Source organism: Nomascus leucogenys, chromosome 22a (genome assembly GCF_006542625.1).
Source record: "Nomascus leucogenys isolate Asia chromosome 22a, Asia_NLE_v1, whole genome shotgun sequence".
In the NCBI taxonomy this organism is placed as follows: domain Eukaryota; kingdom Metazoa; phylum Chordata; class Mammalia; order Primates; family Hylobatidae; genus Nomascus; species Nomascus leucogenys.
In genome coordinates this window covers 1,040,691-1,067,011 of record NC_044402.1, presented here as the reverse complement: position 1 = coordinate 1,067,011, position 26,321 = coordinate 1,040,691, and the positions used below count along the sequence as shown (strand labels likewise).

At 64.1% G+C, this 26,321-nt stretch overlaps 1 protein-coding gene across 7 annotated transcripts in view; it reads left to right on the top strand.

Annotated features, from left to right (window-relative positions):
- CEP170B (centrosomal protein 170B) overlaps positions 1-26,321 on the top strand; it is a 64,130-nt gene that overhangs the window by 30,960 nt on the left and 6,849 nt on the right. For 2 of the 7 annotated variants that reach the window (XM_030804026.1, XM_030804025.1), the window contains exons 3-14: positions 5,664-5,795; positions 13,324-13,413; positions 14,848-14,926; positions 15,391-15,449; positions 17,184-17,322; positions 19,630-19,734; positions 19,936-20,409; positions 20,732-21,450; positions 21,788-21,961; positions 22,460-22,550; positions 22,695-24,398; positions 25,934-26,177. In XM_030804026.1, coding sequence (XP_030659886.1) covers positions 5,664-5,795; positions 13,324-13,413; positions 14,848-14,926; positions 15,391-15,449; positions 17,184-17,322; positions 19,630-19,734; positions 19,936-20,409; positions 20,732-21,450; positions 21,788-21,961; positions 22,460-22,550; positions 22,695-24,398; positions 25,934-26,177 — 4,010 coding nt within the window. Of the gene's footprint in view, positions 1-2,516; positions 2,747-3,187; positions 3,463-3,528; positions 3,582-5,663; positions 5,796-13,323; positions 13,414-14,847; positions 14,927-15,390; positions 15,450-17,183; positions 17,323-19,629; positions 19,735-19,935; positions 20,410-20,731; positions 21,451-21,787; positions 21,962-22,459; positions 22,551-22,694; positions 24,399-25,933; positions 26,178-26,321 lie in introns of those variants that run through there. The other 5 variants (XM_030804031.1, XM_030804029.1, XM_030804027.1 and 2 more) reach the window with 5 other exon arrangements.

Here is a 26,321-nt window from a genome sequence, read left to right as displayed (position 1 = left end):
ACTCAGCATAGTGTGCTCAGGGTCCATCCTTGTTGCAGCCAGTAATGGAATTTCTTTCCTTTTCAAGACTTAATACTATTCCATTTTGTGTGTGTGGATCTCAATGCAGCAGGGCTCTGATACCCCCTCCTCACCAAGACTCGTGTTGCTTTCCCAGGACTGCATCTGCCCAGTCCCAGCGGGTGGGAGGTGGGATCTCACTGTGGTTTTGCTTTTGTTTCCTGGAGGATGCTGGACATTTCCCATGTGCTTGTTGGCCACTGTGTGTCTTCTATGGAGACGTGTCTATTCATTCTCCTGGCACCTTTAGTTTCCTAAGGGCTTTGGAATGGTCATATAGCTACTTTTACTGGGGATCACTCGATATGTGGATCAATTTGGGGGCACTGGGGCCTCACTCCTTCTTGGTTTTCCTTTCCTGGTCTCCTCTGTGGGTTCCTGGCTTAGTTTGAGTTGTCCTCTCCAGCCCTCCAATTCCCTACCCCCACTCCGTGGCTCCAAGCATTGCCCACATTTGCCCCCCAGCTCTGTCCTGGGCTCCCAAATGCCACGGGACGACTGGCCCGAGTGTGCTCAGGTCTCTCCACCTCTCAACTGCGGACCTCCACAGCTGCAGCTGCTCTCCTGGCCTAGCTTCCCAGCCAAGTGACAGCCACGTGCACTGACCAGTGCAGGCAGAGCACTGGGCACCAGCCTTGCCTCCCCCTCCCCGTCGAGAAAGTCAAGGGTCCTGGCAAAAGAAAAGCACAAATAGAGAAAATGACTTTTGTGAAGGGTCATTTACCAAGGTGTGAACAAGGAGCAGGCCAAGCCAAGAGGGTAGAGAAGCCCCGGGTAGGGCAGGAAAGGATGGGCAGGGCTGGGGCCTCAGAGGGACAGGTCTGGCTCCAGCTGGGAGGAAGCCTGGGAAATTCCTAAGCTCACCTGGAAGCAGGTGTGGTGGGGCTGGAGGAGCAGACCCAGAACATCCAGTCCCTCCCTGCCACCTACCCACCCACCCAATTGGGCAGCCAGTTCGTGCCCACTCTTCCTCCCAAATTTCCTTCTCTCTCCTCCCTCTGCTTCCACCTCCCCCAGCCCAGGGCCTGTGGTCCGATGCCTGGTTGCTCCCTCCAGGCACGTTTTGCCATCCACTCACTTTGACACCCGGAGCTGTCTCTTTCAAACCCGAATTGGAGCAGATCTCAGCCAGCATCAACTCACATTATCCTTGGGAAGAAATACAGGCACCCGGATCACCTGGCTGCAGGTCCCTCCCCTGGCCTCCCTCCTCCCCAACCTTGCAATCCAAGCTCCTGCCGGAGGGTCTTTCCTGGGAGCCAACCCGGAGTGCTCACTGCCCTGCTCTCTCGCCAGGCAAGTGAGTTTCCACCAGGTGCTTGGGGTGGGGCTCCCGCCATACTCAAGGGCGCCTCTGACTCCCTCTGAACTCGCAATCCCGCCCCAGGGTCCAGCACAAGGGCTCTGCTGGGGCTGAGACCCGTGAAGGCAGATGCGGAGAGGCGCCGCCGGATTGCGAGCAGGCCCAGGTGCGGGCCAGGTGGGCGTTGTCGCAGCCGGGAATGCCCAGCCGCTCCAGCTGCCCACAGGACAAAGCCCAGTGTTCCCCGGCCGGGCGCACGCCTTCCACATTCTCCCTCACCTCCACGCCTCGCTCACTGCGTTCCCCAACACCTGGAATGCAGCAATGCCCTCCGGGCACGCTGCCCCGCCCCCACGTTGATCTCTTCCCCCAGCTTGGCTCCAGGGACACCGGATACGCCTATGGTAGCACCCGGCAAGGAGCGAGCAGTCCGCGGGAACTTACCCTAGGAACCCCGAGCGCCTCCGTAGTTCCCAGCCCCACCCCGACCCCTAGGCCAGGTCAGGTCCACTGTGGGCGTCCAGGTAAGACGCCGTCGATGCCTACCACCCTCGCCCCCAGCTCAGCCAAGAACGCCCGGGGTCGGAGGTGGAGCTGTCGGACTTACGCCCAGTCTGGCCAGGCTCGGGAGGGAAAATCCGGGCGCGGCCTCTGGAACTCACCCTGACTCCTTCACCGTCAGCTCCTCTTTTGGGCTGCCGGGGTCAAAGGTTGGGGACTCGGGGCGCGGCTGGAGCCTACATCTCCTGGAGCGTAGTTAAGCGTTAACCCGCTGGCCCTGGGCCAGGGCGCAGGGCTGCTGTGGGCACCCGGTTCCGCCCGTCGAGCTGGGGCCGGACCGGGAGGCGAAGCGGGGGGCGGGGCCGAGACGGGAGGGCCTGGGGTCTGCGCCGGGTGCGAGATGAGCCGGGGAGGCCAGCGGGGCCTGGGCGGTGGGGGAAGGTGGGCCTGAGTCAGGGGCGGGGTGGGGCCCCGCCAAGCCTCTGCCGACCGGACCACGCACCGCGCTGCCGGGGCGCGATCACCTGGCGGCCGCGGACCCGCCCTAACCTGGTTTCCGGCGGGGCGGGGCGGGGCGCGGCTCGGCCAGACGGGGGCGGGGCGGGCGGGGGCGTGCCCGGGGCGGGGCGTTTCGGGGGCGGGGCTGGGCCTCCCGCAGACGTCAGGGACCCGCGCGCGAGGCCGCCGGCGGCCGCTCTGCCGTGGGCTCGGCCCGGGCTGCCACGAGCGTGCGGGCCTCGCCGGGCATGTCCTAGGCGGCGGCCCCGCCCAGCGCTCGGCCGGGCGGGCGGGAGGGCCGGGACCGAGCCGGGCCGAGCTGGGGAACAAGCCGGGGACCAAGCCGGGGACTAAGGCGAGCCGGAGACCGAGCCCGAATCGCAGGTAGGACGCGCCGGCTCAGCGCTGGCCGCGGCCCGGGCCTCCCATCGCCCGCACCTGCACGGCTGTGGGGCCTCACGGGGCGCGGGGTCCCGGCCGTGGCCGGACAAAGGCGCGGGGATTGGGGGCCGCCCGGCACACCTGGTCAGGCGGGTCCCCGCCGCCGCGGAGGCGGCCCTGGTCTGCGCCAGGCCGGGAGGAGCCGCCCCACGCGCGTCTACGCGGCCCGGCCGGGTACGTGTCTACGCGGCCTGCGGAGGGGACGGCAAGCCTGGGCGCCCGGGTCCTCGCCCGGGCACCGGCTCGGCCATGGCCGCCCCCGGAGAGCGCTGATTCAGAAGGCGCCGCTCCCTCCCCCGCCGGGCCCGGCCGCCTCCCTCCTGGCCTGGTCTCTCCTCCCGCGGTCCCTCCCTCCGTCTTCTTCCTCCTCCCCTCTCTCCTCATTTCCCTTCGCCGCCGTCTCCCCGCTGTCCCTGCCTCTCCCGGCCTGTGCGCTCCTTCCACCGCCGGCCTGCCCCGCCCGGCTCGCTGCCCTTCCCTGCCCCTGGGCCTAGCCACCTTTCCCCGCCTCACCTCTGACTGTGGCCCTTCTGGCCGGGGCGGCTGAGGGGGCAAGTTTGGGGCGTTTATTATTCTTCCTCCTAGCAACGATGGCCAGCCCAGCCCCGAGGCAGCCGAAGGCCGTTTTGGAGCATCGCGGGCTCCCAGGCCTTTTCACGGTGGGCGGCCGGGGCAGCGGGTGGCCTGGCTGTGGCACAGTGGCATCACCAGGCTCTGGGGCTCGGCTTCACTTTGCCTTAAACAGGGACCGTGGACTTCTCAGGGCGGGCCGCGGCAGGTGATGGCAGAGTGTGAGGCCCAGGAGGGCTGGCTGGGGGCCGGAGGTGCAATGGTGGGGTAGGCCCTGCGCGATAGAGCACCCTGTGGTCTCCCCCAGCAACCCTGAGGAGGGTGGGGCTGTAGAGGCCTCCTGGAGGCTTTGCTGTCTGGGGCTGCAGGGGCATCGAAGTCCCAGTCCCTTGGCCTCCAGTGCCTGTCTGTCTGGCTGGAGCCTGGGTGCCTGGCTTAGGAAGGGCAGGGCCCCCAGAGTGAGAGGGTCCTGGCTGCCTGGAGCTGCCTTCTCCTGGTGAGGATTTTTCTACATCTTCCCACTTCCCTGCCCAAGGTGAGGGTTTACCATGGGGCACGTGGTCACCTGGGCATTCATGCTAGCTGGAGCTGGGTGTTGGTTTTCCCTGCTGCCCACCGAAGGGAGCTGAGATCTGGTGAGGAGCCTCAAAGCTGAAGACCTTGGGCGTGGGCACTGGGCAAAGTAGGGACAGGAGCCACCCACTCCTCTGCCTGGCACCCTCATGTGGTGTGGCCCTGCCCTTAGGACGCACCAGCCCGGCAGCCTCCCCTTCTCCTCTGCTCCACTGGGCCCCAGCTGCTGTCATCCCTGTCCTGGGTTATTGTCCTCGCTTCTTGACTGGCCTCCTGAGTCACAGCCCCATGTCCACTCAGGAGCTCTGGGGCCTGCCTCACAGGTATGTGACTTGGAGACCCCCACAGAGCCCTTGCTTGGACCCCGCACGTGGCATCTTGCTCAGCTCTCCTTCTCACTTTTTGAATAAGGGTACCACATTTTCTTTTTGTGCTGGGCCCTGCAGTGATGGAGCCAGTGCTGGGCCCTTTAGAGACTTCATCCGCTTCCAGGACTGGCCACAGGACTCCCAGGGGTGTGTGAGGCCCTCCATCCCTCTGCCCTGTCCCTCTGCCCTGGTGGCACCGGCTGTTCCCTCTGCCTGGAATGCAGTCCCACAAGCGTTCATGGGCTCACTTCCACCCCTGTCCTGCTGAGCCTGGAGGCTGCCTCCCAGTGAGCCCCTGTCCCCGCCCTGCCTCTGCGTTCCCTGTATCCCTCTTTGCACCTTCTCATAAGCCATTTCTGTTCTCTGTGCCTGCCCCCTGCTGAAAGGAGCCCCAGGATTCTGAGACTCTGTGTCTTGGTCGCTAGGCTTTGCCCAGGCCGCCTAGCCCATAGCAGCACTCAGGATGTACTGGGCAGTGGGGTGGAGTGCCCAGGACATGTGTGCTGGCATGCTCCGGGCATGCAGGGTGCACGCTGGCTGGGTATAGGGCTGCCCAGGGTTGGGTCTTGGGGTGACAGCCCTGGCCATTACTCAGGCTGTCCCCCTGTTACCCCCCAGGCTGCCACGGGGCTCCCTGCCTGTCTACACCAGCCCCTCAGACCACCCCCTCTTTGTTGATGTCACTGGGACTATGGGCACCAAAGCCTCACTTCCCTCTTGGGCACTGAAGGGGCTGCCTGATGCTGTCCTTGCACTGTGCCCACCAAAGGACATTTGGCCTCCTCTCGGTGGTGGACATATTGATGACTCAGGGCCCCTGTCTCCAGCTCTGTTCCTGCTGCCCCTCACCCCAGGCCCTGCCTGGGGCTCAGTCTCAGAGTGTCCTGCTGTGGGGAGTGGGTCCCCTGGTTCAGTGTATGTCCTGGGGTGGGTCTGGTGCTGTGGACCTGGCATCGTGGGGACCCTGATGGGCCATGCTGGGTCCTACATGAGCTGCTCCTGGTGGGTCACATGGATGTGGGGTCACTTACAGGCAGTGCAGCCAGTGTCCCCGTGAACTTCAACCCCTGACACCTGGAAGATAGAGGAGATTAGGTGTTCTGGGGCCTGGAGGATAAGGGAGAACCAGGCAGCCTTTGCCAGGGATGGACGTGATGGGAAAGGCTGGTCACGAGGGCAAAGGCCTGGCAGTGGGACTCAGGGGACCATACCCAGGGAGGGTGGGTGGCCTGATGAGGCTGGAGCCCAGCTTCCCTTAGAGGGACAGGATCTGGGCTGGGCCTTGGACATGTCCAGGGGGCTAAGGCCCAGGCCAGGGAGCCCCACTCTAACAATCCCCTCTTCCCCAGGGCCAGACGGGCTCAGCCTGCACCAAGATGAGTGCCACGTCCTGGTTCCTGGTGAGCAGCAGCGGCGCCCGCCACCGGCTCCCTCGCGAGCTCATCTTCGTGGGGCGTGAGGAGTGTGAGCTCATGCTACAGGTTCGCAGGGGGTGCTTGGGGCCAGGAGGGTAGGGGGTGGGCAGTCCCTCCCTCTGGAGGCCAGGAAGGTGCCCGCCCCACTTGCTGCAGGCCACCCTGGCGAGGAGGCCGCCATGAAGCCCAGGCTGGGCCTCTTAACTTGGGTCCTGGATGCACCAATGGCTCTGGGGCTCCCGTGGGTGCGTGCAGGGGTGTGTGTGTGCTCACAGGCTGGGGTCCCTGCCCCGTGCATATCCCTATCTCTGACAGGAGGGGGCTTAGGCTTTTGTCAGGTTCTCAAAGTTGTTGGGGTCCCTAGAAGCATGAGTTGGCATCCTTGTGCAGAGAGGGAGCTAAGGCTGGGCTTTGGAAGGTCCTGGAAAGCCGGTCTGTCCATACTCTTGTTGTCTGGGGGCCCCGCCTACGCTGTGAGTGCTGCCTGAGCGGGGGTCCCAGTGTCTTGGTCCCAGCTGCACCCTGCTGAAGGCTAGTGCCTTTTGGTGGCCTCCAGGCATGAGGGGCTCTTCTCAGGGCATGAGAGCCTGCCGAGCACAGGCACTGACAGTCGGAAGTTTCTCTGGCCCTGGTTTGAGGTCTGAGTTTGGCCTTGTGGGGCTTGTGATCTGGCTGTTTGAGAACAAAGAGCAGGGGTGGTGAGATAACCCCATAGGCCCATCCTGGCCTGATGTCCTTCCTCTACCTCGTGTGCCTGTGAACGAGTTGGGCTCCCTGTCCTGGCTCATCCCCCAGCGTGGCACATGGGCCCCTGACCCAGGTGGATGGCACTGTCCAGTCTAGCCAAGGGGCCTGCAGGTGCAGGGAGCTGCCCTGCCCACTCAGACATTGCCTCCTGGATGCAACGTGCTGCTGCTGCACATGCCCGGGCCGTGCCAGGCTCTGACGAGATGGGCAGGCCTCAGGCTGTGGTGAGGGGTCCTGGCCATGCGCACATTCCCTGGGGCAGACAGCGTTTGTCTGCGTCTACCCAGGGCAGCCCCACCTGATATTGCTGCATGTATCCTGCTGTGGTGGGAAGGTTTGTGTCCCCTGCAATTCGGAGGTTGAAGCTTCATTTCCAGCATGGTAGCTTCAAGAGATGGGGACTTTGGGAGGTGAGCAGGGCATGAGGCTTTGCCCTTGGGAATGGGATCAGGGACCTTAAAAAGAGGCCAGAGGAAGCTGGCTCACCCCTTCTGCTCAGTGGGGACGCAGCATTCAAGATACCATCCTTGAAGCAGGGACAGGGCCCTCTCCAGACACCAAATCAGCCGGCGCCTAGATCTCGGGCTTCCAGACTCCAGAACTGTGAGCAATACATTTGTGTCATTTCCACATTACTCAGGAATTTTGTTACAGCAGCTGGGATGGACTAAGTCCAGACATCCCAGCTTCTCCCCAGGCGTCCTTTGATCCTCTTGAGTCTGGACCCAGCAGGTCTCACACCTTGTGTTTGGTTGTTCCGGCTCTGAAGTTCTTTAATCTGGAACATTCTCTCCCTTTGTTCTCTTTTCTTTATGCCTCTGGTAGCTGGAGAGAGTCGGTGGCTGGGGGCAGGAGTTGGCAAATGTTTTCTACAAAGGGCCTGGTAAAGATTTTAGGTTTTGCGGACCATGAAGTGTCCACTGCAGCCCAGGCCTGTGGCCGTGGCAAGGGGCAGCCAGGGAGCGAGCGTGGGCGGCCAAGGCGGGCGCGGCAGCACCTGCACTTCACTTATGGTTGTTGAAGTATCAATTTCCCATAATTTTCACGTGTCATGAAATAGCTTTTGATGATTTTCAATCATATAAAAATGTAAAGATTATTCTTAGTTCTCAAGCCATCCAAAGACAGGGGTAGGCTGTAGGCCACGCCCCACATACCCCACTGCCTCATATGGGCCACAGCTGTATTTGGCGGCTTGCTCCCATGGTCCGCATGCAGGGTCGGCATCAGCGATGGCTGCGCTGCTCTACCTAGGGTGGCCAGGAGGGCTTCTCAGAGGAGGCGGCACTTTGGAGCCTCTGGAAGAAGCCAGAGCCAGCTTGCAGGCAGGGGACTGGTGTGGGTGCTCCTCCTGCCCCACCCCTGCACCAGGCCTGCTCTGCCTGCTTCTCCCTGGGGGGGGGGTGGAAAGTGCTGGGGGCAGGGTGCTCAGGGTGAGTTTGGGGTCCGATTCCGAGTTTCTGCACCTGTCAGTGGAGCTCTGAGCAGGTTGGGAGCATTGGGGACTTCCCAGCTCTCCACAGTGGCCACCCCTGGCCTGGGCGGGCCTGTATTTCTACCCCTCGCTGTTGTGGGTGGTGTCGCCATTGTAAAATGTATCTCTATGGGGAAACTGAGGCTCAGGGAGACCTTGCAGGTGTGGTGAGTGTGGGAAGGCCGTCTGCCTCCCAGTGCCCCTGCAGCGGCCTCCTACCTGCCCACCGCTGCCCCCTGCCAGCCTCTGTCACCCCTCACTCCCTGTGCAGCTGCCCTAGAGGCTTCTCACCACCACCCTGCAGCCCCATGTCTAGCCCCTTGGCCCCTCTGTTGCCCCCGACCTCAGGATGTTTGCACCTGCCGCCCCTCCCTGCAGCAACTTCCTTGGCACCTGCGCCAGGACCCCCGCCCTCTCAGCTCATGCTCAGGGGCCTCACTGGCCCTTTCCGAATACTGCTTCTTCCACGAGGCCCTGTCCACCTCTGCTCAGACGATCCACACTCTGCCTGGAGCCTGCCCTGTCCTCAGCTTCCAGCCTCCTACTGGATATGGCTGCTGCACTGGGGCCTCTCAGAGCCATCCCAAGCTCAGTGGCTGAACCAAACCTGTTACCCTCCGTCCCTTCCACCCGGGGTCCCCACCAGGGTCCCCTTCCCTCTGCCCAGTGCCACCCCCACCCCCACCCAGACCCCACGCACAGACAAGAATGCAGGCCTCCACTGGACCCAGCCTCTCCCCACACCTGTCCTGGCTTTCTGGACCTGGCTCACACCCACCTTCCTGCCCTGGAACCTCCACACCCTGTCCCAGCGCCCCCTCCACAGTCCTTGCTTTCAGCGCCACATCTTTCCACTGGGCAAGGTGCCAAGCAGAGACCCTGCCCTCCCTTGGCGTCCACTGCAGAGAGGGGCCAGCAACGTGTCCAGGGTCCAGTCCTGTGTAAAGAAGGTGGTACTGGGGACTGAGCAGTCAGCAGACACCTGCCTACGTTGTGCTGAGGCCCAAGGAGCCGCAGCAGCAGGAGTTGGGGCCGGTGAGGAGGGGGAGGCTGTGAGAGGACAGAGCTGAGCTGGGGCTATGGGGATGGGACGTGGAGGGGAGACAAGCAGAGTGGGTGGCCCTGAGGCCTTGGCTGTCACTAGGCAAGAGGGGCGGTAGCTTGGACCACAGCGAGCAGACGGGTGGTGGAGTTGTGTTCCAGGCAGAGCTGCCACCCACGTGCTGTCCCACGGACCACGCTCTCCAGGGCCCTGCCTTTGCTCCCCACAGTGTCCTTGTGCCCAGTGCAAGCCTGGCACAGAGCTGGTGCCCAGCGAACAGGCATTAAATGATGGAGGAACGTGGACCCAGGCAGGACTTCCTGCTGTGGCTGTCACTCCTGTGGTGGCCCAGGCTGTGGTACAGGGTGTGTAGTGTGTGTGTGCATGTGTAAGTGTACATGTGTGTACATGTGCATGTCTGTAGGTGCACACATCTGTGTGTGTTGTGTGCATGTGTGTGCTGCGTGTCTGTGGGGAGGTGTCCTCTGTGAGAGTGTGTGGCAGCCGGGATTTGCACTCTCACGTGCCGACCCAGAGACCACAGCCTGAGCAGGCCCTGGCCCTCTGTGCCCAGTGCATTGAGCCGGTCTGCTGTGGGTGCCTGTGGCTGCCAATGGGGAACTCGGGTGAGCTGGCAGGAGGGTGTGCCCAGAGCCCTGGCTGCTGCCACTGCCACTCAGCACAGCTGGGCCAGGCTGTTGCCACAGAGGGCGTCAGACGTAACTTTGGAAACATCTTTATTCTATTTTAAAGTGAGTATAAATTATTAGATACTTTCCCCAAAATCATGTGTTTGGTGCGTCTTGCAGCCATGTCACACATCTGTGTTTGTCTGGCTGTTTCTGCACCGAGTTCCTTCCACAGGCCCAGGTTTCTGTTGTTTTAAGTCTTGAGCCCTGGGCCGGGGGGCACTTCTCATTGGTGGCTGGAGGCTTGGCCAAGTGAGGGGCTGCTTCTGGCTGGAGAGGGGAGTTTCTGGAAGGGGGTTCCCCATGTGTCTCCGGCGCTTCCTGCAGTCTGGGGAGGGGCTTGGCAGGAGCGGGTCTGATGAGAAAGCCCTGGCTGGGGTTGGAGGCTCAGCCCTGGGAGTGGGTGGGGCAGCTGGGCTCTGGGTATTAACAGGGTCCTGTGGGGGGACCTTGTGCTGAGTCAAAGGAGCCGGAGGATGGGATGGGCTGGGTGGGGAAGGTGGGTGCAGGCAGGGGAGGGGGCTTGGACTGAAGGTGAGACCCAGGCCCGGGCAAGGCTGTGGTGTGCCCAGAGCTGGCAGAGTCACCTGCCTGAAGCCTGACTGTGGCCTGGGTGGGGTAAGGAAGGTTTGGAGAGGCCTTGGGGCCTGCAGGAAAGGGGGCTGTGGAGAGAGAGGCTGACCGAGGGCTGCCAAGAGGAAGACTAGCATTGCTGGAGCCTGTGGTGGAGAGGGGCTTGGTGGGTGAGCCCTCAAGGGAAGGCCTGGGGCGGGGCTCAGAGGACCTGGAAGGTGTGCAGAGTTGTGTCCAGCAGGAGGCCTTGAGGCCCAGGGGGTCTGAAGCTAGGGGAGCAGCGGGGAGGCGTCCAGGCTGGAAACCCCTCCAGGGGGTCACCCCTCAGCAGAGATGACATCCACGTCACCCGCCCTCAGCCACCTCAGCCCTTTCCAGAGGGGACGGGGCAGTAGCTCCTTTCTTTATGCCCCTTCTAGACCCCGTCCCCTGGGGAGGTCTCATGCTGGCAGGGAGGGCCTGAGCCAGGCCCCAGGCCTCAGTGTTTCCTTTCTCTGAGACAGCAGCAGGTCCCCCTGGCCCCGTGGAGCCCATGTGTTGGGCGGGCTGAGGTGGTGATGCTGCCCTGTGCACAGGCCAGTGTGCAGGAGGAGGTGAGCCCCAACCTCCTGAGGGAGATCCAGGCCTCCCAGCTTCCAGGCTGCACTCTCAGGCAGGAATCCTGGGGCCTGGCCCTCAGGGCTGCCCACGGGGCAGTTAGTGGCCTGAGGTGTCTCCAGCAGCCATCCTAGAGTTGGGAAGGGGGTCTCAGGACGGGCTTCTTGGAGGAGGTGAGTGCTGGGGGTCGCTGTGTCTGGAGGCCTTCAGTGATAGGTGGGAAGTCCAATGGAGGAGGTGATGTCTGGAGTCACCCACCCTGGCCAGAATCCTCCCCCAACCCCTCCGGCAGAGACTGCCGCTGTGGTGGCCAGGAGCTATGTAGCTGTGGGTGCCAGCTTCGGAGGAGGAATTTGAACAGGGTGGACCTGGAGGTGGGTGGTGGCTGTCAAGGTCAGACCCACTCTACCAGAGAACTGTGGCTTTGGCTGGCAGGTGAGCTGGCACCAGGAGCCCCACCAGGATCCGCCTTCCCAGGGAGGGCATGTGGGGCAGGTGGAGCTGCTCACCTGCTTTCTGGGAAACCATGGGCTGTGTCTGGGCAGGCAGCTGAGGGATGGCTGCACCCAGGACCCTACTCTCCCTTTTAAACCTCCCTGGCACCCCTGCCCACTTGCTGGGGGGACCCAGGGTCCTGACAGGAGGGGTGGGCCCTATCCACCCCCCTCGCCACCCTCCACTGCAGTCCCCCTCCCTGGTTCTCCACCGCAGTCCCCCCACCCCCCCGCCGTCCTCCACCACAGTCCCTGCCCCTGGTCCTCCACTGCAGTCCTCCCGCCAGTCCTCCACTGCAGTCCTCCCCTGATCCTCCACTGCAGTCCTCCCCTGATCCTCCACTGCAGTCCCTGCCCCCAGTCCTCCACTGCAGTCCCTGCCCCCAGTCCTCCACTGCAGTCCTCCCCCAGTCCTCCACTGCAGTCCCTGCCCCCAGTCCTCCACTGCAGTCCCTGCCCCCAGTCCTCCACTGCAGTCCTCCCGCCAGTCCTCCACTGCAGTCCCCCTGATCCTCCACTGCAGTCCTCCCTGATCCTCCACTGTAGTCCCTGACCCCAGTCCTCCACTGCAGTCCCTGCCCCCGTCCTCCACTGCAGTCCTCCCCCCAGTCCTCCACTGCAGTCCTCCCTGATCCTCCACTGCAGTCCTCCCCCAGTCCTCCACTGCAGTCCTCCCCTAGTCCTCCACTGCAGTCCTCCCCAAACCCTGGCCCTGGTCCTCCACTGCAGTGCCACCACCGTGGCTTGAGCCAGGCACCCGGGGCTTCTGAGTGCCCACTGCTGGGTGGCAGTGGCACTAGCGTGAGGCTGGCTCTCAGGCCTGCTGGCCACCACGAGCCCCACCCAGCTGCAGCTTCCCTGCCCTGGCGCCTCTGCGGAGGCCTTAGTCAAGCTGGGCCATCAGAGCCCGTGCCCCCAACTAGCCCCTGCTGTGCGATCTCCTCTCTGAGTGAGGAAGGAGGTCCTGCCCTGAGGGCTTCTAGCCCTTGCCCAGGGGTGCTGGGGAAGGCCCCACACCGGTGTTTCAGGACGGTGCCCAGTGGTGGGGCAGTGATGGCCAGCTGCCAGGGTGGCCTGCACATGGCAGGCTGAGAGTGACCAGCCTGAGGGGCCCGGGCTCTCACCTGGGAGACTGAGAAGCCGTGCTGGCACTCAGGAGGGACGTCCAGGTCCTAGTCATGTGGGTTGCGGGCCGTCCTGTCCCAGGACTGGGGGACTTCCTTCAGGCCCATTGCTGCCTGTGGAAGCTGGCCTGGTGTCTTGTGGGTGCGCTGCCTAGATGGTCCCTAGGTGGTGGTGAGGGTCACACACTGTCTGGGCCAGGACTTGGTGGCTTCCCTGGGTCGTCTGGTTCTGCTGGCCTTTTCTAGGGCTGGACCCCCAGGCCTGTGGCTCCTGAGGTTTGGGGGCAGGAGGGATGGAGCCACCACCCAGAGCCCTTGGCAGCACAGGGCGCTGTGTGGAGTGGAGGCCGGGTGGGCAGCGGCCGTGCTCACAGCGCTTAAGCAAGTAGAAAGTGACTCGCCTCTGCCTCTGTCTCCCCATGCCCCAGTGGGGCAGTGATGGGAGCTTGGCTGTGGCCTTACAATTGGACAACTGGGGTTGACCTTGTGAGGGCACTGGGGCACCTGTCCTCCGGGGGGGTGGTCCTGGGTGGGCTGGTGGCCCAGAAAGGGTCCGCAGCACTCGGAGGGGGAGCACCAAAGGTGTGGACACTGGCTGAGAGTTGTGTGTGTTCCTGTGGGGCTGGGCTCCCTGAGACAGCCCCCTTCACCGCCAGCCTGGCTGCCGCCACCTGACCTTGCGAGGGAGCAGCCTGTGCCAGATGACCAGAGGGCTCCCAACACTGTGTGGTCTGGGGGCCCGGGGGCCACTGCTGGTGGTGTGCTGGGGCAGGGGATGGAGCAGGGGTGCCTCTGCCTCTTGGGTGTCACCTCCTCCCCTGGAGCACCTGAGGGCCGGCTGTGTGTCTCCCCAGTCCCGCAGTGTGGACAAGCAGCATGCCGTCATCAACTACGACCAGGACAGGGACGAGCACTGCGTGAAGGACCTGGGCAGCCTCAATGGGGTGAGTATGAGACGCCCTGGCCTGGTCTTTTAACAGCCCTACCCTTCAGCCCCGGCCCCTCCCTCTCAGCTCTGGCTCCTCCCCCAGCCCCGGCCCCTCCCTCTCAGCCCTGGCCCCTCCCTCTCAGCCCCGGCCCCTCCCTCTCAGCCCCGGCCCCTCCCTCTCAGCCCTGGCCCCTCCCCCAGCCCTGGCCCATCTCCAAAATCTGGCCCCTCTCCCAGATCGGGCCCCATCCCCAACTGCAGAAGCCCCCAGGCCTCCCCAGAAGGCTCCCCCTGGCAGGGTCTCAGGCCCCCAAGGATCAGGCTGCTCTCAGGGAGAGTGGACCCTGCAGATGGGGAGGGACGTGCTAGGCTGGTGAATGGGGCCCCTGAAATGGAAGGAGCTATGCTTGGGTATCCAGTCTGGGTATGGGTGGGGACATGTGATCCTTTCTTCTGTAAGTTGGGGGTGCCAGGGGCAGGAAGGTAACCAGGAGGGAACCCCTGGCTGCAAGAGCAGGGTGGGGGTCAGGTGAAAGGAATGGGGTATGGGGTGGAAGCGGGCAGGAAGGACGGAGGCCCCTCTCTGGGGGCGTGTGTCTGTCCCTGAGATCCCTGTCTGGATGTTTCTGTCTGTTGCTGAGCTTGGTGGACTCCAACTTGTCCTGGGACACTCTATCTTTACTGCACTCTGCAGTCCTGAGCTGGGGGGCCCTAGCAGCCCCTCAGCAGCCCCTCAAGGAGCTCCGGCCATGGGGTCTCAGGCTGCTGGGGTCTGTCCTGAGCTCCCTCCTCCCGCAGCATGCCTGTCTGATGAAGTGGCTGTCCCCGAATGGCTGCACAGCAAGTGGCCGCTCCTCTGTCTGTGTGGGCTGCGTCACCCACATGGGCTTTGAGAGGGTTCCTGGGGTTGTTGGCCTGGGTTGCATGGCACCGGCCCGGTCTGTGCTCCTGGGCCCTGCATGGCTGGCTACCTCTGAGGCCTGTGATGCCCACACACCTGCCTCCCACCTGCCTGTGGGACTGGCGCATCAACACCCCTGCCAGCAGGCAGCCTGGAGGGGGGTATCAGACCCTCTGAGGCCTGACCCTTGGCCAAGGGCCACCACAGGGCAGGCCTGCCTCGACTGTTCCCAAGGGCTCATGGGGCCAAGGTGGGGGCTGGGGCCAGTGCGAGGCTGTGTGGGTGAGAGGAAGCGTCTGTTGGAGTCCACTTCACAAAGATGCTCAAAGAGTTCTGTTCTGGAGGATTCCATCACAGTCCCTGCAGTGCTGGGTGGGCCCCAGTGCCTGGGTGCCCTGGCCGGTGGCTGTGGAACTTGGGGCTGGTGCCTGGGACGGTGCTGCACAGGCCATCGCTCGCCATGGGCTCCAGAGAGTTAGTGGCCCTGCGGCCCTGCCCGCAGCCACCCACCTGCTCAGCCCCACCACCCTGCCACCTGTTTTCCTGCAGACATTTGTGAACGACATGCGCATCCCGGACCAGAAGTACGTCACGCTGAAGCTCAACGACGTCATCCGCTTCGGCTACGATATCCTGCCCCTAAGCGACTCTCCTCAGTCCCCAGGACCACAGTCACCCTGTTACTCCAGAAGCAGGGCTATCACCGCTGGGGCCGCTGGGTTACAGAACACGGAGGGTGACCCTAGGGCTGGCTCCACCTGCTGATGAAGCACCCCAAGGAATGCTAGTCCCTGCAGCCCGGTCCCCCGTGGACACCCTGGCCACGAGTTCCTGCTGCTTGCCCACCCACCCAGCCTGAGGTCACGTGGGGCCTGGGGAACTGGTGACCACTCCCTGGGACCCCGAGTCCTGGCCCAACCTTGGGACTGTCTGAGCACATGGGTGGGCATGGCTGTGCCTCCCTGGGAAGAAAAAGGCCCCTCCTCTGCCTGCCTCGATGGGCCCTTGAGCTGGCACACCTGTTGCTGGGCGTGGACTTCAGCGCTGGGCTCCTGGCTCTTCCGCTCTGTGTTTGCCTTAACACGTGTCCACATTCCAACATGTATGTGCTGGAGCGTGTGCAGCACCGAGTCCCGGAGGAGGCACTCAAGGTTAGTGCTGGCCAAGCCCGGGGGGCTCAGCCCCCCATCCTCCCCACCATGCTCCCACTGCCATCTCCCCAGCAACCACTCCCACTCACCAGGCCTCTGGGGCGCCCCGTTCAGGCTGTGGGTGCCATGAGTCAGGCCAGCCTGTCCTGCCCTGCCAGATGGCCCAGTCTGGCAGGTGGGAAGGTAGTCATTACCCCCAGCCTGCTGCAGTGACAGATGGCGGGGGCACTGGGACCCGGGTGCTACTGTTGTGGATGCAGCAGGATCTGGGCTCTGGGAGGGGCCCGGGAGGAGCTGGGCTGCATGGTCAGCCTGCTGGAGCTCCTGGGCTTTCCGAGCTGCATCGCTGGGTGCTGGCGGGTTTAGCTCTGGCTCACAGAACAAACGGCTCATTGGGTGAGCTGGGTGGCCAGAGCCCAGGAAGCTGCTGGGGTCACCCTGCAGGAGAGTGCAGCGGGGCTGAGGCGGGGTCCGGGAGGGTGCACAGCCCCTGAGCCCCCTAGCATCTTTTTGGGAGTGTCTCTCAGGTTAAGGAGCTTTGGGGCCTCATAAGGGGCTTTAGATTCTCTGACGTTACAGTTACCTGGAGTCTTTGAAGCTGAAGGGATTAAGAGTCTCCAGGCAGAGTGCTTAGGGTCTCTGAGGCTGGGGAAATTTGGTCTCTCTGTGAGTGAGGTACTTAGGGTTCCTTGGGCTCGGGGGATTTGAGGATCTGCGTGTTAGAGGATTTGGCATTCCTCTGGGTGAAGGGATTTGAGGTCTCTGAAGCTGAGGTGCTTTGGGGTCTCATGCCCAGGGGATTAAGTTCCCTCCAGGTTATCGGATTTGAGTCCTTCAAGGTGGCAGGATTTGGGGTCACTACAGGCTGAGAGGATTTATTGCTTCTTAGGGTGAGGGGATCTGAGGTCTCCCAGGCTGAAATCTGAAGTCTTAGACTGAGGGTTTGTAAGGGTTTTATGCTGCACGACCAAGGCCCCCCGAGTTCCTGTCAGTCTCTCCGATCTCCTCCCGCACTGCCCACCCTGGCCGGGCACCCTCTCGGAGCCCCTCAGGAGGTAAAAGCTGCCCCCAGCATATTGATGAGGCTGCCATTGGGGGGTGGCCAGAGGCAGGAAGGAAGGGTGCTGGAGGCCGATGGTGGCAGCCTTCAGGGTGGGCATCCTTGCGTGCCCTTTCCCCCGTGTGCTGGGGACATGCACAGCTGGGGCCCTTGTGGGGGGCATGAGAGTCCTAGGTGGGAACGGCGTCTCCTCGCCCTCACTTGTTCACGTGGGAGTTGTGGAGCACAGATTCGGGGCCCTGCTCAGAGCTCCCCAGGAGCCCCGCGGGGCCAGGGCGCTTAGCCCGTTCCTCGCATGATCTCTGAGCGGCCTGGGGTCCCCCAGCCTGCAAGGGGTGGGGCCTAAGGGAGCCAGGTTCTGTCTGATGGCACAAGCGGCCCTGCTGCCCATCCCAGGGCCCCCACTCTGATGATCGCAGCCTGCTCTGCCCTGCCCCGCCCAAGCAGGCCCCTGCTTCCCCTGGAAGCTGCCCCTCCCCAGGCTTGAGCTGGACCCCGAGCTGTTACCTGGGCAGGCTGAGGCTCTGTCTGCTCTTTTGGGGAGCATTAGGGAGAGCTTGTGACATGCAAAGTCATAGCTGGGCCCTCTGGATGGAGAGGAGAGGCTGGGCCCACCCTGGTGGGGTCCTCCTGAGGCTGGGCCCAGTACCTCACCCCGCCTGGCCTGCCCACAGCATGAGAAGTACACCAGCCAGCTGCAGGTGAGCGTGAAGGGCTTGGCGCCCAAGAGGAGCGAGGCACTGCCGGAACACACACCATACTGCGAGGCCTCGAACCCCAGGCCGGAGAAGGGGGACCGGAGACCAGGAACAGGTAGGCCAGGCAATGCGGATGGGGTGAGCACACAGGGCCACTGCCTGGCCCTCTGCCCTGCACCTGCCTCCCTGCACCCCTCACCCCTGTGCATGCATATACTGTGTACACCCATACCCCTCACCCTTTGCACACGCCTACCGCTGCACACGCACACCCCTCACCCATTGCACACACCTACCCCTGCACACACACACCCCTCACCCATTGCACACACCTACCCCTGCACACGCACATTCCTCACCTATTGCACACACCTACCCCTGCACATGCACATTCCTCACCCATTGCATACACCTACCTGTGCATGCCGGCACCCCTCACTCCTGTACACACCTACCCATGCATGCCTGTACCCCTCTTCATTATTCACACCCTACTCATGCACACCCACACCACTTACCCCTGTGCACACCTACCCATACATGCCCATAGCTCTCACTGCTGTACACAGACCTATCCATGCACACCCATACTGCTCACCCCTGTGCACTCACACCCCCACCCCTGTACACACATCTACCTGTGCACACCCACATCCCTCACCTCTCACCCCACACACACAGCTACCCAGGCACACCCACACTGCTCACCCCTGTGCACACTTACCTGTGCACGCCTGCACCCCTTGGGCCCACAGTTCTTGTGGGGTTGGTGGGCCACTAGCTGGGCACCCTGTGTCCCCAGTGGTGAGAGGCAGGTGATGGGGGGTGCGGCTATGCTCCCTAATATCAGGTATTTGGACTCGATTCTGCAGACCAAGCCAGCAGGGCTCAGGAGTTGGTGGTTTCTGATGAAACCTGATTTGTGCCTTTGGCAGTCAGTGCAGTGGGTGGGCAGAAGTCTGGGAGGAAGACAGCTGCATGAGGGTCCTCATGCGTCCGGTGGGCACAAGGGGAGGGGAAGGACCTGAGAGTGAGAAAGTGCCTGGTGGGGTGTGGAGGGGTCGGGGTGGGGTATCCAAGCCTGAGGTCCCAGTGTATGACCTGAGTTCTGGTTAGACAGGGGTGTATCCAGGGATCAGGCTCTCTGCTCCCACCTTGGTCCAGGAAGGGTCACCCTGCCGCCCCCAGCTTTGGCCCCATGTCTGCTGTGTTCCGCCGTCAGCCCACACATCTGTGTTGTACAGCCACAGCTGCTGGCGTCTGGTTGGGATGCAGGTCCGCCCAGAATGGAAGACCGCTGGGGACTGGGAAGCTTTCCAGAAAGCCATCTGAGCTCCCCAGAGCACCTGTCAGTGTCCAGACTGTGAAACACATGCAGCTGGTGACAGCCAGTGTGGGGCTGTCCCGGAGGTCATGACAGGTGCAGCCAGCTGGGCAGCCTGGCTCCTTGGCTCCATTAGAGCGAGGGCAGCACATTGTGGGGACCATGGAGGGGTTCAGGGCCAGCAGCAGATGGATGACTGCCTGGTAGCAGATGCCCGTGCCTCAGCAGCCCCTGGGTGTGACCCTGGGTCAAGAGTGAGTCCCCAGGGAGGGGTAAAGCATGTGTGACACATCTCAGGGGCCCTGCATCCCCAGCGTAGTGTGCACATGGTTCCTGACAGGTGACCGGCCTCAGACCCTCTGGCCACCCAGCAGTGTAAGCAGCTGGGGGCCATGACGACCCTGGGCTCCGGCAAGGATGGAAAGAGCTTGGGTGGAGGGCCCAGGAAGGAGACTGTGGGCATGAGGGCCAGCGCCCTGACCTGAGGGCACTGGACACTGCTTCTATTCACTGCTGCCATCAGGAAGAGCTGGGCTGCCGGCTTCTCAGAGGGAGTCAGGAGTCAGATTCCATCTGAAATATACAATTTCACTCCTGGTCATTAAGGCAAACAAACTAAAATGCCGCAGGGACCATGTAGATTGCAGTGGCTGCCCACCCCCAGGGCCGCCCATCTGTGGCCTGAACCATTTACCAGCCTTGGAGGTGGCTGGACCCAGGTGTGGGCTCCCCCTGGCCTCCTGCCCTCTGTTGGATGGGCTCTGGGGTCGGGAAGGCCGGGGCAGGATGGAGGTGGGGGGCCCCCACCATGCCCCAGGAGATGAGCCTCTGAGCACATGAGAGGGGAAGGAGGAGGGGCCAGGCAAGGAGGAGGGGCCAGGCAGGCAGGGAGCCTCTAAGCACTCGTGGGGGGAGGGTGGGGCCAGGCAGAGGCTCCCAGTGAGCCACCTCAGAACTCAAGGTAGTCAACACAGGGCCAAGCTGGGAGGTGATGCCAGGGCCTGCCCCAGAGTACAGCCTCTCCTGGGGTGCCAGTTCTCTGCTTTTCACACTGGGGGCCCCAGCAACACAGGGTCTGAACTCTCACTCCCTCCACAGAGGCAGCCTCTTACCGCACGCCCCTGTATGGGCAGCCCTCCTGGTGGGGTGAGGACGATGGTAGCACGCTGCCTGACGCCCAGCGCCAGGGAGAGCCCTACCCAGGTTGGTCCTGGGCCAGGCTGGTGAGACCCTGAGGGCTCCCAGAGGGTGGTGTGTGAAGGGGATGGTCTGGGCTTGAGGAGCCCACTCCGGGGGACATGGGGCCTCTCTCCCCATCTTGGGTGGAGTGGATGGTCCTGGCTGAGGAGGGTGGTGGCAGGTGGTTGCCCTGAGGCTCGGTCTGAAGACATCTTCCCACACCAGAGCGTCCCAAGGGGCCGGTGCAGCAGGACGGGGAGCTCCACGGCTTCCGCGCCCCTGCTGAGCCTCAGGGCTGCTCGTTCCGGCGGGAGCCCAGCTACTTCGAGATCCCCACGAAGGAGACCCCGCAGCCATCGCAGCCCCCCGAGGGGCCGGCACACGAGATGCCCACGAAGGATGCGGAGGCAGGTGGGGGCGGAGCGGCCCCTGTGGTGCAGAGCCACGCCTCCTTCACCATAGAGTTTGATGACTGCAGCCCTGGCAAGATGAAGATCAAGGACCATATCACCAAGTTTTCCCTGCGCCAGCGGCGGCCCCCGGGCAAGGAGGCCACACCTGGCGAGATGGTGTCGGCTGAGACCAAAGTGGCCGACTGGCTGGTGCAGAATGACCCGAGCCTGCTGCACCGGGTTGGTCCCGGGGATGACCGCCACAGCACCAAGAGCGACCTGCCTGTCCACTCCCGCACCCTGAAGGGTGAGTGCCCAGCTGGCGGCCTTGCCAGTCCCGGGACAGGCAGGGGACCGGGCTTTGGCTGGGTCTGCACCGTTGCCATGCAGAGGGGCCCATTCAGCTGGGCTGACTTCCCGTTTTTCAATTAATTGCCTAAGAGCCACCTGCCTGGTCAGGGGTCCGGTCCTGCATCTTCCTGTTGCACTTCTCTGCCATGTGGGGGGGGTCCCTGAGGGCTGGGGTGCTCTGTCAACTCAGCTTAGGCATGGGGTGATGAGGCTGCCCGAGATCGACCGCTGTTTCCTTTCTCTCGGCCTGACAAGGTGGGGTCCCCTGTCTCCCTCAGGCCACAAGCACGAGGACGGCACGCAGAGTGACTCAGAGGACCCCCTGGCCAAGGCGGCCTCGGCCGCCGGGGTGCCCTTGGAGGCCAGCGGGGAGCAGGTGCGGCTGCAGAGGCAGATCAAGCGGGACCCCCAGGAGCTGCTACATAACCAGCAGGCCTTTGTCATCGAGTTCTTTGATGAGGACACGCCCAGAAAGAAGCGCTCCCAGTCCTTCACACACAGCCCATCGGGGGACCCCAAGGCCGACAAGCGCCGTGGCCCAACGCTGGCCGATAGGGACCGCCCCAGTGTCCCAGCCCCAGTCCAGGCAGGGGGCCGCAGCTCGGGGCCACAGAGGGCTGGCTCGCTCAAGCGGGAGAAGACAGAGGAACGGCTGGGCAGCCCCTCGCCCGCCTCCCGAACCCCTGCCCGCCCCTTCGGAAGCGTGGGGCGCCGCTCCCGCCTGGCCCAGGACTTCATGGCCCAGTGTCTGCGGGAGAGCTCCCCGGCCGCCCGGCCCAGCCCCGAGAAGGTTCCTCCGGTGCTGCCCGCTCCCCTGACACCCCGTGGGACCAGCCCCGTGGGCCCTCCGACCCCACCGCCCGCCCCCACCGACCCCCAGCTGACCAAGGCACGGAAACAGGAGGAGGACGACAGCCTCAGTGACGCAGGGACATACACCATCGAGACCGAGGCACAGGACATGGAGGTGGAGGAGGCCCGGAAGATGATCGACCAGGTGCGTCCCCGCAGCGAGTGAGAGCCCTCCTGGGGAACGGGGTAGAGGTGGGCGGACGTTGTCCTGCTCTGGCCCAGCCCTGGCTCCTGCCTCTGGCCCAGCTGGGCAGGAGGGAGCCTGGTGTGCTGCCTACAGCCCCACCCCTCACTTTCCCAGGGCTGGGTCCATATCCCATCCGCATGTCCCACTGACAGCCAGGCTGCATGTCCTGGCCACCAGCCACTCTGGCCAACCAGGTCCCTGCTCTCCCTGTGGCCTGGGGGTGGCCGGTGTCAGTGGAGGGTTGGGAGGTGGGCTTCTCTGACCCTCGGTGCCTGGGACCATTTCCTTTTGGCAGGTCTTTGGGGTGTTGGAGTCCCCTGAACTCTCCAGGGCGTCTTCGGCCACCTTCCGCCCAGTCATCAGAGGGGACAGAGATGAGTCTGGTGACGGGGGCGTGGCCCAGCGGATGGCGCTACTGCAGGAGTTTGCCTCCCGGCCACTGGGTGCAGCCCTCCAGGCGGAGCACCAGGTACAAGCACGGACGGCCACCCCAAGGAGGGCCTGGGCAGGAAGAGGGCAGCATCCAAGCGGGGCCTGGGGTCAGCGGGCCCCTCATGGGGCGAGACTGGACTTTCCTCTGAGGGACACGCTCACCTGGAGGGTGGGCTGGGGCTTCCATGAGGAGGGATCGGGGCCAGGTGTCAGGCCCAGTGTTGATTTGAGGTCCCGGGCAAAACGGGCTCTGAGGTCAGGACAGGGCCACAGCTGCTCTGCCAACCTGGAACTGAGTTCTGTGAGGCTGCCTGGGCTGGGCAGGCAGGGGGTCGTGTTGGAGCAAGTCCAGGCGAGGCAACTGGGATCCCTGGCTGCCTTTGCAGGGGCATGCTTGCTCATGCGGCAGGCCCAGGGTGGCGCACATGCATGGGGCTGGTGTTGGCTGCTCTGGACGCCCCTCCTGTTCCCTGCCACCCCCTGCTCCTCGCCGTTGGGCTTGCGTGTGGAAACACTCCCACCCTCCTCTCCACAGGGCCTCCCGGTGCCGGGCTCCCCTGGGGGTCAGAAGTGGGTGTCCCGCTGGGCCAGCCTGGCTGACAGCTACTCAGACCCGGGCCTCACAGGTAAGTGGCTCCAGTGCTACAGGGCAGTTGGGCCAGGCCGCGGCGGGCCTCAGGCCACTGACCACGGACACAGGCTGCCTCTTCCTGTACGTGGAGGGCCCGCAGACCAGTGGCCCTCTAACCAGCTGCCTTTGTGCTCCACAGAGGATGGCCTGGGACGTAGAGGCGGGGAGCCGGAGGGGTCCCTGCCTGTGCGCACGCGGCGACGGCTCCCTCAGCTACCCAGTGAGAGGGCTGACAGCCCTGCGGGCCCGGAGAGCAGCAGGAGGAGCGGGCCTGGGCCACCGGAGCTGGGCAGTGAGCAGCCCAGCCGCCTCTTTGGCCAGGAGGAGTTGGATCCTGACAGCCTCAGTGATGCCAGTGGGTCGGACGGGGGCCGAGGCCCCGAGCCAGGGATGGAGCCACAGGACAGCAGACGCAGGAGCCCCCAGGAGGGGCCCACGTGGAGCAGGGGTCGGCGCTCACCAAGGGCCCCCGGGGAGCCAACTCCCGCCTCTTTCTTCATTGGGGACCAGAATGGGGACGCTGTGTTACCTAGGAAACCGCTTGCGGCTCCAGGGGATGGGGAGGGCCTAGAGCAGGCAGCCCAGCCCAGCCCCCCAGCACGGGATGGCGTCTATGTCAGTGCCAATGGGAGAATGGTCATCCAGCTACGGCCTGGACGGTCCCCAGAACCCGACGGCCCTGCCCCAGCCTTTCTCCGGCAAGAGAGCTTCACTAAGGAGCCAGCCAGTGGTCCCCCAGCGCCCGGCAAGCCCCCCCACATCTCCAGCCACCCGCTTCTACAGGACCTGGCCGCTACCCGGGCCGCACGCATGGACTTCCACTCCCAGGACACCCACCTGATCTTGAAGGAGACGGAGACGGCCCTGGCGGCCCTGGAGGCCCGACTCCTCTCCAATTCTGTGGATGCTGAGTGTGAGGGGGGCAGCACCCCGAGGCCGCCGGAGGACGCCCTGTCTGGGGACTCGGACGTGGACACAGCCAGCACCATCAGCCTGCGTAGTGGCAAGAGCGGTCCCAGTCCCACGACCCCTCAGCCCCTGCGGGCACAGAAGGAGATGTCGCCATCCCCGCCAGCTGCACAGGACCCAGGAGGCACCGCCCTGGGCAGTGTCCGTGAGCAGCCCTCAGAGAGGCAGGGCCACCCACTTGGCCCAACGGACATGGGCCGTGGAGAGCCGGTACGGCGCTCGGCCATAAGGCGTGGCCACAGGCCCCGAGGGTCCCTGGACTGGCCCAGTGAGGCGCGTGGCCCTGTCCTTGCCCACCTACCCGGCTCAGATGTGATGGCCTCCAACCATGAAAGCCCTGAGGCCACCGGGGCAGGACGGCTAGGGTCTCGCCGGAAACCAGCGGCCCCACCGCCATCCCCGGCTGCCCGGGAGGAGCAGAGCCGTAGCTCAGCCAGCTCCCAGAAGGGGCCGCAGGCCTTGACCCGCTCCAACAGCCTGTCCACCCCTCGCCCCACACGGGCCTCCCGGCTGAGGCGGGCCCGGCTGGGGGACGCTTCAGACACTGAGGCTGCAGATGGTGAGCGGGGGTCCCTGGGCAACACTGAGCCCGTGGGCCGGCCAGCTGCCGAGCAGGCCAAGAAGCTGTCGCGCTTGGACATCCTGGCCATGCCCCGGAAGCGGGCCGGCTCCTTCACAGGGACTAGTGACCCCGAGGCAGCCTCTGCCCGCACCAGCTTCTCTGGCCGCAGTGTGGAGTTGTGCTGTGCCAGCCGCAAGCCCGCCATGGCTGAAGCACGGGCTGTCGCCAGGAAAGCTGCCAACACAGCCGCCACCACGGGTCCCCGCCAGCCCTTCAGCAGGGCCCGCTCGGGCAGTGCCCGATACACCTCCAGTGAGTGCCAGGGTGGGTGGGAGGCCAGGGCCAAGGCAGGGCTGCCAGTGGGTCTGCAGCATCTTAGATGCCAGCTGAGTGCTGGCCGTGGGCCCCTGGTCCTGGCACGAGGGGAGCCTCTGTTCCCAAAGCTGGGGTAGATGTGTTGCTGGACTCACGTGCACACACACACGTGCATGGGCCGAGGGCAGGGCCCGCAGTCCCCTGGTGTGGGTAGAATACCCTGACCGTCTCTGGCGTGGAGAGGGCCTTCCATCCCCCAGGGTGTGCCTCAGGGCCCCGAAGCCCAGGCTGGCCCTCCCCACTCTTCCTGTACTCCTGGCTCAGGCCCCTGGTGCTTTGGGGTCCCCACACCATCTGCCCATGGGCCTGGGGCCCTAGGCCTGGGGAGGGCTCTCCCATGGATCTCTGCCACAGTACTGTGGCTCAGTGAAGGGTGCCAAGTACACCTGTGCCCTCTGCTGGTAGCTGCTCTAATACCCTTCTGAGCCCGCAGGCCGCATGGCTGGGGATGGAGGGAGGGCTGTGAGCAGAGCCCTGCCCTGCTCCCCAGATGTCCATTGGCAAAGCAAGCGGGGATGGTCCTCTGTGGCCACCAGAGCTGGCCTCCTACCTGGGGTGGCCGGACATCCGCGTCTGCAGAGCGGGGCCCACCCCGCCCGCCGAGGGAGCTGAGCTGTCCTGCGAGTGGATTGGTTTGAGGCCAAGGTGCTGCTGCTACTGCCTTCTGCCCTGTGCACCCACCTACCCACCCACGATCCCAGTGGAGCCTCTTTCCCGATTCCCAGCGTCCTCCCACGGCCCCACCCCAACTGCTGGCTGCACTGGGCAGGCCCTGCGTGTGGCTGGAGGCTGGGGCAGGGTTCGCTGGAGGAAGGGGTGGGGCGGGGCCAAGGGTCACCCCTGCTTGGTGGAGCCTGCTGTCCCTACCCAACGTGGTGCACTGGTGGTGTTTGACCCAAGCATGTGGCTCGCCATCATCCCCCCCTACAGTGCAGGTGTGCAGCTGCTGCCGGGCTCAGAGCAGGGGCTGGTGAGGAGGTTAGGACTCTGCCCAGGAGGGTGGAACCCGAAGCTTTCGGTCTGACAAACTCAAGCAGGCAGCAGGGAGGGACTGCAGTGGCCTTGCTTGGGCTCTGACTGGTCCTTGCCTATCTGTATGGTCCAGCCTGGGCTGCAGCAGGTCCTGGTGGGGAGGTTTACTCTGTTTTGGGGTCTGCCAAGCACTGCTTTCCCACCACCTGTAAGGGGGTTTCCCACCTAATCAGGTGCAGATTGCTCCCGGGTTGCAGCCACTGGCCTGGGAGCACCAGGCTGCCTTCCCCGCATGTGCCCCTGGGCTGGTGGGGGCCTTGTGGCCCCTGGAGCTCAGCAGCTGTTGATGTTTCAATGAAGGGCTACTGGGTGGGGGCACTAGCCTTGACGCTGCCCGGCCCTGCAGCACTGAGCCCTCCCAGAGGGACCCTGGGACTGCCACAGGGTGCTGAGTGCTGCTTTGTTCTGTTCTTGCTTCTAAAACCAATTCACTCACCAAGACACGAGGCGCCGACAGCAGGGCTCGGATTACACGTCCACCTCTGAGGAGGAGTACGGCTCCCGCCACGGCTCCCCCAAACACACACGCTCCCACACCTCAACAGCCACTCAGACCCCGAGGGCTGGCAGCTCCAGCCAGGCTCGTTCCCGGGCCCCCGGCCCCCGGGACACGGACGATGATGAGGAGGAGCCTGACCCTTATGGTTTCATCGTGCAGACGGCAGAGATTGCGGAGATCGCCAGGTGAGTAGCCCATTCAGAGTAAATCCACTGGGTGCCAGTGCCTTTTCTCAAGTGAGAGCACCCTGAGGGCAGGGACCAGGCTGGGAGCTCCCTTCTTGAGTGGATAGATGGTACGGCAGATGGCTGGCTAGCTGGATGGATGGA